The sequence below is a fragment of the Lutra lutra genome, chromosome 2 (genome assembly GCF_902655055.1).
Source record: "Lutra lutra chromosome 2, mLutLut1.2, whole genome shotgun sequence".
NCBI classification, from domain to species: domain Eukaryota; kingdom Metazoa; phylum Chordata; class Mammalia; order Carnivora; family Mustelidae; genus Lutra; species Lutra lutra.
The window spans coordinates 186,324,290-186,336,663 of NC_062279.1; the positions used below are offsets into that span (position 1 = coordinate 186,324,290).

General features: G+C 37.3%; 1 protein-coding gene across 3 annotated transcripts in view; it reads right to left on the minus strand.

Moving 5' to 3' along the window:
* The window catches only part of PDCL2 (phosducin like 2), a 36,849-nt gene that overhangs the window by 8,263 nt on the left and 16,212 nt on the right, over positions 1-12,374 (minus strand). For all 3 annotated transcript variants that reach the window (XM_047719344.1, XM_047719345.1, XM_047719346.1), the window contains exon 4: positions 596-739. In XM_047719344.1, coding sequence (XP_047575300.1) covers positions 596-739 — 144 coding nt within the window. The remainder of the gene's footprint in view (positions 1-595; positions 740-12,374) is intronic.

The window sequence follows — 12,374 nt, forward strand, 5'->3', positions numbered from 1 at the left end:
AAAACATAATAAAATACCTAAATCCCTGAAGCCCATTACTCTCTACATACATGTATGTTTATGTTAAAAAGAAAGCCACAGGCCCAAGGTGGAATCACTTGCCCCCAGGACAGCAAAGACTTAATTACAGTTTCAACCTCTCCAGGAGTGGTATCTGGAATTTTCTGGTTAGTACCAAATGAGGTAATCTGTTACAGAGCTCTCCATTCCCCAAAGGAAGATGAGGTGATCCATCTAATTAAAAACCCCTCCTGTTCCCCCTAAGAGAAAGTCACTTTGCCTGAAATAATCCTTTCTTTTCTTTTACTAATAACTTCCTGTCCCACCCTCCTTGCTATAAAAACCTCCCATTTTGCACAACTCCTTGCAATTCCCCTCCACCTGCTGGATAGGATGCTGCCTGATTCATTAATCACTTAAGAAAACCAATTAGATCTTCAAATTTACTTGGTTAGATTCTGTTTTTTAATATTATATATGCTTTCTTTTCTTGAATAGGCTTTGTTATATGCTTTATAAAATCTCAAAACCAGACATAAATATCTTAAAATATTACTAGTATATTAATATTTTGCAAAAATGTTATGGTAATTACCTTGATCTGTATAAATGAATTATAACTGATACATCTTTTTCTGCATTTGTGACTTCATTCACGTACTGATTTCCAGAAATTTCTCTTAATTCCCCAAATTTTTGTTTTTTCCTAAGAGCTTTCCATTCCTGTAACCGCTTTTCTCTGATTAAAAAAATGAAATGGAAAAAGAAAATTATTATAGTCTTCAGGCCATCCCTAGATATAGTAACAATTTAGGGCAATGAATGTGATGCTAGTACCTATCAAACCCTTTTAAAGAATGGTAGAATAGGGCGCCTGGGTGGCTCAGTGGGTTAAAGCCTCTGCCTTTAGCTCAGGTCCTGATCTCAGGGTCCTGGGATCGAGCCCCGCATTGGGCTCTCTGCTCAAGCAGGGAGCCTGCTTCCTCCTCCTTCTCTCTCTCTGCCTGCCTCTCTGTCTACTTGTGATCCCTGTCATATAAGTAAATAAATAAATAAAAATCTTTAAAAAAAAAAAAGAATGGTAGAATAACTATTAATGGTATTATAATACCAATTTTTCTTTTCTTTTTTTTTCCCTTTTTTAAGATATTTATTTATTTGAGAGAGAGAGCGCACAAGCTGCAGGGAGAGGCAGAAGGAGATGGAGAAGCAGGCTCCCCGCTGAGCAGGGAGCCAGACAAGGGCTCATCCCAGAACCCCGGGATCATGACATGAGCTGAAGGCAGACACTTAACCGACAGCCACCCAGGCACCCCCCCAATTTCTCTTTTCATATGGGCATTTGTGTTACAGGTATTGCAAAGAATAAAGAGTTAGCTATTGACTTTTAAATTTATTTTTATTTAAGACTAGGTCTTAATCATAGCTATAGAGAGTTTATTTAAACATTGAGCCAACAAATTCTCATACACAGGTTAAACACTTAGTAAGGAATATACATTAATAATAGCTGACATTTATTGAGTGCTTACTATGTTGCCAAGCACTGTTTTAAGCGCATTACATTAACTAATTTATCAAGTTAGTACTATTATTACCCTGTTTACATGCTCTTAACTATCATGCTAAACTGACCTTCAGTCCAAAAGCTTTGCAAATATGTATAATTACTTGTTATATTTTTATTGCAGGAAGAGAAATAACAGAGAAGAGTGATTACTCTAAGGTGAGACTAAACTGAGTTTAAATACCAGCTCCCACTTGGGAGTAGCATGAACTCAAGTTATTTAATCTCTCTAAACTTCAGTTCCCCAACTGCGAATGGTAATAATATTAATACGTACTTGCATAAGATTGTTGGGGATTAAATGAGATATTCCATGTAGATGTCTTACAATGGTGCCGAGCACACAGAGAGCATTCAGTACGTGTTACCTAGAGAAATTTGTCATCCATAGAGAACTTGGAAACGTTGCTAAACAACTGTCAATATTTGCATGTTTTGGGCACCTGGTTGGCTCAGTGGGTTAAGCATCTGCCTTCCGCTCAGGTCATGATCCCAGAGTCCTGGGATCGAGCCCCACACGGGTCTCCCTGCTCGGTGGTGAGCCTGCTTCTCCCTCTCCCTCTGCCTGCCGCTTCGCCTACTTGTGCTCTCTTTCTCTGTCAAATAAATAAATAAAATCTTTTTTAAAATTTGCATGTTTTGATTTAGTTGTTGAATGCTTGGATTTATGAAGCACATTCAAATGGTTTCTGACACATCCGCAAGTTTCTGAAAAGTTACTGATTCTATATCTCTAAGTTATCTGGGAGTACATGCTCCATTCTTTCTGTGTATTAACTATATTTTCTTATTTTCTGCATAATTAAAAAAAATTTTAAGTAACCTCTATGCCTCTATGGAGCTCAAACTCACAACCCCAGGATCAAGAATCATGTGCTCTACTGACTGAGCCAGCCAGGCCCCCCGTTTTCTTATTTTCTGTACTGATGCTCTGGCATCTGGGACCTTGCTGATCCTGGAGGGACTGCCTCTCCCAGGACTAGGTAATTTCTAAAGATAGCAAGTAACCACTGCAGAACACATTGCTCAAAAGCAAACCAACCAATCCAGAGCTCAATCCCTCAACCACCTCCTTTATTGGCCTGAGTCACTATTCCTATTCCCTAAGCATGCCTGCGCCAAGAGTCAGACAACTGGGGACAGCTCCTACAGCCCAGAGCCTGACAAAATTATACAGACTAGCCAATCCTAAATCTGCTCAGCCTGTGTGGCTTGCCTTTTCCATGGAAATCACAGTGAAGTGCTGTGTTCATACTATCACCTCACTCCTGCCTCTTAGCCAACTCTGGTGCTTCCTTCTATGGCCCTGAGTTGCAGGGCATGCCCGCTGCTCTTGAGAACTGAGTAATAACCTATCCTTGCAATGGCAATTATCTCCTGTTCCGTTGGCATGACCATACCTGAATAAATACAAAATCCCGGGTATATTTTAGAACACTCTGTCCTTATTTCACGTATTAGAAACAGGTCAGGTAAAACCACTCACTTTACATAATGAGTAAGCCAAGCAAAATGAAGCCTAGAGGAGAATGCCAAGAATAGGAATACAAACCTAGGGCCTTTTCACAACTTTCAAACTGAGGTCCTTCAGTTTTCTCTCTATTGACCCAGATATTCAGAATTTACGGTTACTCCAAAAATCTCTTGGGAGCCCTATTTTGTTCACTATGAGTATTTAGCATCACTACCATTAATTCCTCCAATTTGATCTCACTGGCTAGATCTACCAAAAATTTCAAAAAGCTTTCTTTCCAGTGATGGGACCACACCCTACTTAATAGTGTGACTGTCAACTACTTCTCTTCCTCCTCTACTCCCGCACCTTCTCCTCATTTTTCTCTGTTATTTCAGTGGATTGGGCAGGGATATTCACAAACACCCAGGTTGTTTTTGTCATCAGAAAGGGGCGTAGTGTTCAATGGCCAGCATTTTTCACCTAGCAATCATTATCAGTTAGGATTCAGTCACAAAACCAGAAAGCCCTCCAGCCATTTTAAACAGGCTTAATCTGGGGGGTTAAGCGCTTTACCCACTAGGTGTAAAAATGAAGATTCTAGGCTGAGCTACCAGGAATGACTCCCAAAACAACACTAAAAACTGGTCTGCCAGGGGAATAGCTTGCTCTGCTTGCAATCCAGAAACTGGGGAATCTGGAACTACTGTTTCAATGTGTCCTACTGTCAGCCTACACTGGGGATCAGAAAGCCATGGCAGCAACCGTTGTCTATAGGGACCTAGCTCCTTCGCAAAGACTGGAAGAAAATATTTGCAGAAGACACATTTGATGAAGAACTATTATCCAAAATATACAAAGAACTCTAAAACCTCAACACTAAGAAAGCAAACAATGTGCTTTGAAAATGGGCCAAAGACCTTAAGAGAGAACTCACCAAAGAATATGTTGATGATAAATAATGGTATGAAAAGATGCTCTACATCTGTGTCATCAGGGAAACGTAAACTGAAATAGTTAGAGACAGCTATGTATCTATTAAAAGGGCCAAAATCCAGAACACTGACACCGAAAAATTGAGAGGATGTGGGATAATAGGAACTCTCATTCATTGCAGTGGGAATATAAAATGTATACCTTTTGGAAGACAGTTGGAGGTTTCTTATATAATTAAACATACTCATACCATATCATCCAGCTATCACGCTCCTTGGTATTTACGCAAAGGAGTGAAAACTATGTCTACACAAAAATATGCACGCAGGTGTTTATAGTAGCTCTAACGTTTATCATTGCCAAAATTTGGAAGCAATCAAGATGTCCTTCAGCAAGTGAATGGATACACTGTGGTACACCCAGATAATGTAGTATTAGTCAGTACTAAAAAGAAATGCGCTATCAAGCCATGAAAAGACACAGAAGAACCTTAAATGCATATTACTAAGTGAAAGAAGCCAATCTGAGAAGGCTACATGTTGTATGACCCCAGCTATAGGACAATCTGGAAAAGGCAAGACTACAGAGACAGTAAAGAGATCAGTGGTTGCCAGGGATTGGCAGGAGGTGGGGAGGCTGGCAAATGGGCAGACATAAAAATTTTTCAGGCAGTGAAAATACTTTGTATGATACCATAATGATGGGTACATGTCCTGCATTTGTCCAAGCTCATAGAAAACACTACACTAAGGATGAACTGTAATGTACACTTTGGACTTTGGGTGATTATGATGTATCAGTGTGGGATCATCAGTCATAGTACATCTATCTCTCTCGTGGGAGATGTTGATAATGGGGGAGACTATGCATGTATTGGGGCAGGAGGTATATTGGAAATCTCTGTATCTTCCACTCAGTTTTGCTGTGCATATAAAACTGCTTTAAAAAAATTCTTAAGGGGCACCTGAGTGGCTCAGTTGGTTAAACGTTTGCTTTTGGCTCAGGTCATGATCTCAGGGACCTGAGATAAAGCCCCACATCAGGCTCCCTGCTCAGCAAGGAGCCTGCTTCTCCTCCTCCTCCCCTGCTTGCTCACTTGCTTGTTCTCTCTCTCTGTCAAATAAATAAATAAATAAATAAATAAATAAATAAATAAATAATAAAATCTTAAAAAAAATAAAAGACCTAAAATTTTTCTGTTGTTTTGGCTATAATAAGGAATTTACTTTAAATCACCACTATCAGGATGACTACAGAATTTTCCCTTGTTAATAACTTTTGAAAGTTTACATGTTCCTTTTTCCTTTGAAGTGACATCAGAGATATGAAAGTAATACCATAAGTTGGTGGCAATTAGAGTTGGACTTTTGATATGGAATATGGCAGTGGGAGAACTTCCACACAGAGTATTTCTCTTTAATCTCTAGGGCAGAGATTGGCTGGGTGGTCACTGGTATAGCTTCTTCTTCCAGCGCGGATGGGAAGACTACATTGGCCAGCTTCCCTTGCAATTAGATTAGGCCTAGGAGCTTGGATTATGGCCAACAGGAGTGAAAGTGATATGTGCATTTCTGTGACTCACCCCTGAAATGTCCTATGCTGTCACTCACATTATCTCCCTAGTCCCCAAGCCTGGAGGGAAAGGATTCTGACATGATGAAGAGAACCTAATGAAAACAGCCCAGATCCCTAGTCATCACCCAAAGGAGAGCTGCTCAGGAGAACTGCAGGACACGCACCACCTGTGGGTGAGGAACTGTCCTGCCTAAAACCATTGAGATCCTGTAGTTGTCTGTTACAACAGCATTAATCATCTCAATAAATTCTGCTGACACAAATGATTACATCAGTACAATTGCCATCCTTGAACAATCTTTGCATTCCTTGAACAAACTAATTATTCACTCTTGGTGATTATTTTAATATACTGATTTATTTGCCAATATGGTATTTAAGGTTTTAGCACCTATGTTTTACAAGTGAGACTGGTCTAAAGCAATGCTTTTCAAGTTAAGACATGTGGACATCCTATATGATAATCACTTAGGCACAGCAGTTTCCACAGATGGGCATATTCCTGAGATCCAACCCAAATTTACTGAATATTACCTCTTGATACTGGTCTCAGGAATGAGCACTTTTAAACTTTATAATATGGACACTACTAACATACCAAAGGTAAAGAGACCCCAGATGTATGTATCTTCTTATGTCTCCACCCCCATTAACTTCCCATCTCAAGAACATTCTAAGAAAAATGTAAGACATCATGTAATTTCATCTGAAAATATTTCATTACATATCTCCAAAAGATGAGGATACTTTAAAAAATCTAATTCACATGGCACAATCACACCTAAACAATAATTCCTTAATATATTCAGATATTATTCAAATAATCCTATTCTAAAATACATAAAATAGCCATAAAATTTACCATTTAACCATTTTCAAGTGTTCAGTGGTACTGAGTACTGTATCCATTTTTTGAAAGTTCATTTATTCAAATGTGGATCCAAATTAGATTTATAAAAATGGTTGTTATATCTCTTAAGTCTCATTTAATCTACAGATTCCTTTCCATCCATCTTTTTTCCTAGCAATAAAATACAACTATTTAGAGTTTAGGTCAGTGACTTTTTAAAAATTTTTGATTGATTGATTTTAAAGAGAGAAAGAGAGAGAGAAAATGGGAGCAGAGGAAGGGGCAGAGGGAGAGGGTGATGGAGAAGCAGATTCCCTGCTGAACACAGAGCAGACCCCGAGGTGGGGCTCCAACTCACGACCCTAAGACTATGATCTGAGCCGAAGTCAAGAGTCAGACACCCAATGGACTGCGCCACCCAGGCGCCCCCAATTCAGTGATTTTTAAAATATTCAGAAAGTTGTGCATCTATCACCATTGTCTGATTCTAGAATATTTTTACTAACCCCCCAAAATCTAATCTGTATTTCTTCCCTATTCCCCCATCATAGGCCTTAGTAATTGATAATCTACTTTCTGTCTCTATAGATTTTCCAATCCTGGGACATTTTGCATAAATGGAATCATATAAAAATGTGGCCTTCTGTCACTGGTTACTTTCACTTAGCATAGTATTCTCAAGGTTCAATCCTGTAACATGTGTCAGTATCACAATCCTTTGCCCGGCTAAATAAAGTTCCATTGTACAGGTATACCACACTTTATCTACTACCCAGTTAGTTGATGGACATTCACATTCTTTGTATTTTTTTTGACTATTACAAATAATGCTGCTGTGAACATTCATGTACATGTACATGTTTTGTATATATATCTACCTCAGAGTAATTTCTGGATCATATGATAATTCTACGTTTTGAAGAAATTCCAGACTGTTTTTCAAAGCAGTGCACCATTTTATATTCCCACCAGCAATTTCTGAGGGTTCCAGTTTCTCCACATGCTCACCAACTCTTATTGTATTCTTTATCATAAGCACCCTAGTGAGAATGAAGTGGAATCTCATGGTTTTGATATGCATTTCCCTAAGGACTAATTAAGTTGATCATCTTTTCAAGTACTTATTTTCCATTTGTATTTCTGCTTTGGAGAAATATCTATTTGAGTCCTTTGCATGTTTTTAAATTGGGTTATTTTCTTTTGTCGTTGAGGTCTAGGAATTCTTTATGTATTCTGGTTAGTAATCCCATATCATATATATAATTTGCAAATATTTTCTCCCATTCTGTGGATTATCTTTTCACTCTCTTGACAGTGTCCTTTGCACAGAAGTTTTAAACTTTGATAAAGTCCAGTTTATCTATTTTTTCTTTTGTTGCCTGTGCTTTTGGTGTCATTTCCAAGAAATCATTGCCAAATCCACTGTCATGGACACTACTCCCCTTCCATGTTTTCTTCAAAGAATTTTATAGTTTTAACTCTTACATTTAGAATCTTTTAAATGTAATTCTTATATTTAGGTCTTTTAGGTCTTTGATCCACTTTATTTTTCATTTATGATATGTGGTAGGAGTCTAATTTTGTTCTTCTACATGTGGAAATCCAGTTTTCTCAGCACCATTTGTTGAAAATATCAAATGATCCTGGCACCTTGTTGAAAATCATTTGACCGTATATAGGGAGGTTTCTTTCTAGGTTTCCTATTCTATTCTGTTGGTCCGTATGTCTAGCCTTAGGTCATTGCTATGTTATTTAGATTACTGTCACTTTGTAGTAAGTTTTAAAATCAGGAAGTTTGAGTCCTCCAACTTTGTTCTTTCTCAAGATATCTTTGGTTTTCAGAATATGGATTATGTTTCTTTGTATTCATTTTGCCAACTTCTGCTCTTAATTGGAGATCAGCCGGACTAATTTAAAATACACTTAAACTATGCAATGTTAAGTGCCTGACGTGACACTTTTTAATTTTCGTATAAGTGCCTGACATTAAGCTCTTGATTGCTGAGGCACCCATGTCAAAAGATATACATCTTGAAAAACATACTGCCAGCTGTATGACACAGCTACAAGCAGAACAACCAGATAAGGAATTAGGCTGCCCCCACCCATGAAGATCCCTCTTTCAGACTAACTTCTGCCATTTAACTCTTTTTTGTGTTTCTTTATGTGACTTTCCCCCTTAATTCTCCCTTCACTGTTTCTTTTTGTATTTAGTTGATTTTTATAATGTGCCATTTTAATTTGCTTCTTTTCTGTTCTTTATTCTTTTAGTTTTTTGTGAGAAATCTTAGAGATTAAAATTAATATAACAACCTACTGTGAATAATACCAACTTAATTTCAGTATCACACAAACACTCTGCTGGTATACACTTCATCCTTCCCCTTTTATACTATTATTGTTACAACCTACATTGTTATATACTGTCTGTCCATTAACATCAACTTATAGCTGTTGTTTTACATATTTACCTTTTAAATCATACAGGTAAAAATAGAGTTAAGAACCAAAGTTGAGTAATTCTTTTATATTTACTTGTGTAGTTACCTTTACCTATGCTACTTACTTCTTCAGAAGTCTTTGAGTTACTGTCTAGTGCCCTTTAATTTCAGCCTGCAGGACTCCTTTAGCTAATTTTTTAGGGCAATTCTAAGAGTAACAAACTCACTTAGCTTTTATCTAGGAATCTCTTCATTTCTCTTTCATTCTTATAGCATAGTTTTGCCAAATGAAGAATTCTCGGTTGACAGTTGTGTGTGGTGTTGTTTTGCAGCACTTACAATATATCAACTGGCTGACTTCTGGCCTCCAAGATTTCTGGTGAGACACTGACAGTTTTTGGTTTTATTTTTATAATTTTTAAATTTTTTTTATAAACATATAATGTATTATTAGCCCCAGTGATACTGACAGTTTTATTAACAGTTTCTCATATGTGACAAGTCGCTTCTCTCTCACTGATTTCAAGTTTCTGTTTTTATTTTTTCATAGCTGATTACGAAGTATCTGTTTGTAGGTCTCTTTGAGTTTATCCTACCTGAAATTCATTGAGCATCTCGGTTTTACAGACTTATGTCTCTTCTCAAATTTGGGAAGCTTTCAGACATTATTTCTTCAAATATGCTCTCTAGTCCTTTCTCTTCTGCTGAGATTCTCACACTTATAAATTGGCTCACTCAGTGTATCATAAGGCCAATTAGTGAACAGTAGGCTCTGTTCACTTTTCTTCATTCTTTTACCTTCTCTTCCTCAGACTCAATAATTTCAATTGTCTTATCTTCAAATTTGCTGATTTTTTCTTCAGCTTGTTGAAATCTGCTTTTGAAGTCCTTATATATATCTCACTTCAATTTTTATTGTACTTTTTATTTTCAGAATATATTTTTTCATTCTGTTTTATAATTTCTGTCTCTTTATTGCTATTCTCACTTTATTCATATGATCCTTTCCTATCTTTGTCCATGTCTTCCTTTAGCTCTTTAAGTAACTTTAACTTAGTTGGTTTAACGTCTTTGTCTAATAAGTCTGACATCTGGGCTTCCTCGGGTATACAATGTATCAATTTATTTTCTTCCTTGAATGGGCCATAATTTTCTGTTTCATTGTATGTCTTGTGATTTTGTTATTGTTGTTGTTGTTGAAAAGAACACTGGATTCTTATAATGTAACTCTAGAAATCAGACCCCTGCCCTATGATTTCTTATCGTATGGTGTCTCTGTGCCAGGGATCAGCCTGATGAAAAAGCACTAAGGTCATCTCTGGTCTTTTCTGAGCTTTCATCTTCCCCAAGCCTTTCTAAATTCCCTCATTTATAGAGTAGTTCTTGAATGCCCAAAAAACAAACAAACAAGTGAACAGATATGGCTCCTTTAAATCCTCTGGAAGCTACCTGAGCCAGTAAAACTTGATACCATGGCAACCACTCTTTGTGCCTATACCTCCACATTCCAAAGCAACAATTCATAATCAGAACATCAAATGATATTGAGGGCAGAGTCTTTATTGTCCACTCTGGCTCCACCAAGCTGTGCCAGAAACACAGGTTGCTGTCCAAACAGGGTTGCCTACCGTGGGGGTGGGGATGAGGGATGGGTAGCTAATACCACACTGAGGACTGAAATCAACCAATACTAACTACAACTTACCAGCTAAACTTTATCTTGGAAGCTGCAAGTATTCGAACAGACTCCAGAGTTCCAAAGCTGTAGCTTGAGATCGTTTCTGCAGTACAATAGTTAACTAGGTGGACATATGTCTTTCTGGAGCTTTCTACTCTGCCTTCTTTCCTGATGTCAGCTTAGTCAGTTGTTTTTTGAAAGTCTCTCAAATTTGGGTTTCTCTCATGTATTTTTATAATTTGACAGAGATTATGAATTATTGACAAGGACACTACATAGGTAATGTGTCCTCCTCAGTGTGTCATATCAGAAGTTACCTGATGTCAATATATATTATTGGTGATGTTAACCTTGGTCACTTCCAGAAAATGAGGTCTGCCAACACTCTACACTGTAGACTTACTACTTCCTCCCTTATAATTACTAAATATTTTAGGGGAGAAACTCTGAGATTATGAAAGTATCCTTCTATTTAAACTTCCCCACTTATTTCAGCATCTGTCAGCAGGCCTGGCCCATGGGGAATTATTACTCTGGTATTCTGATGGTGATTTTTTTTTTTTTTAACATTTTGAGAGTGGGAGCGAGAGCGAGAACACGAGCAGAGGAGGGAAGGAGCAGAAAGAGAGAGAGAGAGTGAGAAACAGACTCCCCACTGAGCAGGGAGCCTGATGTGGGACTCAATCCCAGATCCTGAGATCATGACCTGAGCCAAAGGCAGACACTCAACCAACTAAGCCACCCAGGTGCCCTTGACGATGATTTTTCTATTTTCCTCATTCCATCTAACACTTACATACTGGAATTTTCATTGAGAAAGAGGTGTTACTTTCTCTGAATTTTTTCACATATCAAGTCATTTATGTCACTAGGGAATTCTGGATATTTATTTTGTCATTCAGTATTGTAAGTATTTATTTTATTGTTCAAGTTGTTCCAACTATGGCCATTTTCTGATCTTTAGTTTGGCTCCTATACCTTTAAAACGCTTGTTTTCTTTAGCATTTCTTTACTTTCTGGTACCACAAGATGCTCCAGACTCATATTTTAATTACTCAACTCACACAGTGTTCTCCAAGGGACAAAGATTCCTGTTATTAAAGAATAGCATTTATAAAACAAGAGCAAAGAGCTAGGTACACTCATTGCTACCAGACTATTCCTGCTTCTAATCCAATTCACTGTTGTTGGGGTTGTTTTTTGTTTGTTTTCATTTTCATGTTAAAACAAACCATTCTTTTTTTTTTTTTTTTAGTTTAATTTATTTATTTGACAGAAAGAGTGAGAAAGAGAACACAAGCAGGGGGATTGGGAGAGGGAAAAGCAGACTCCCTGCTGAGCAGGGATCTCAATGCCGTGCTTGATCCCAGGATCCTGGGATCATGACCTGTGCCAAAGGCAGACACTTAACAACTGAGGCACCCAGGCACCCCTAAAACAAAGCATTCTTGGGGCTAATCGCACTTGATAAGGATGCATTGTTCTTTTTTAATTGCTGGATCTAATTTGCTAATATTTTGTTTAAAAATTTTGTGCCTATATTCATAAGAGGTATTTTTCTGTGACATTCAGAATAAGTTGAAAAATATATATATCTGTTCTAATTTCTGAAAGAATTTATTTATGACTGGCATTTCATTATTTATTTTATGATAGACATTATCTTAGATGGAAAACTGTGGCTCCTATTGGTCTTTTATTTTTCACTTTACTTATTTTCCACTTATATTTTCCACTTTACTTAAATGTAACTTGATGAAGTTCCACTGTATATCACTGGATAGTTTTTTTTACTTAAGCAAAGGCAAAAATATGCAAGAAAAAAATTTCCATCTTATATATAGTGAGTTGATTTTTAAATGTTCTTAAAAGGA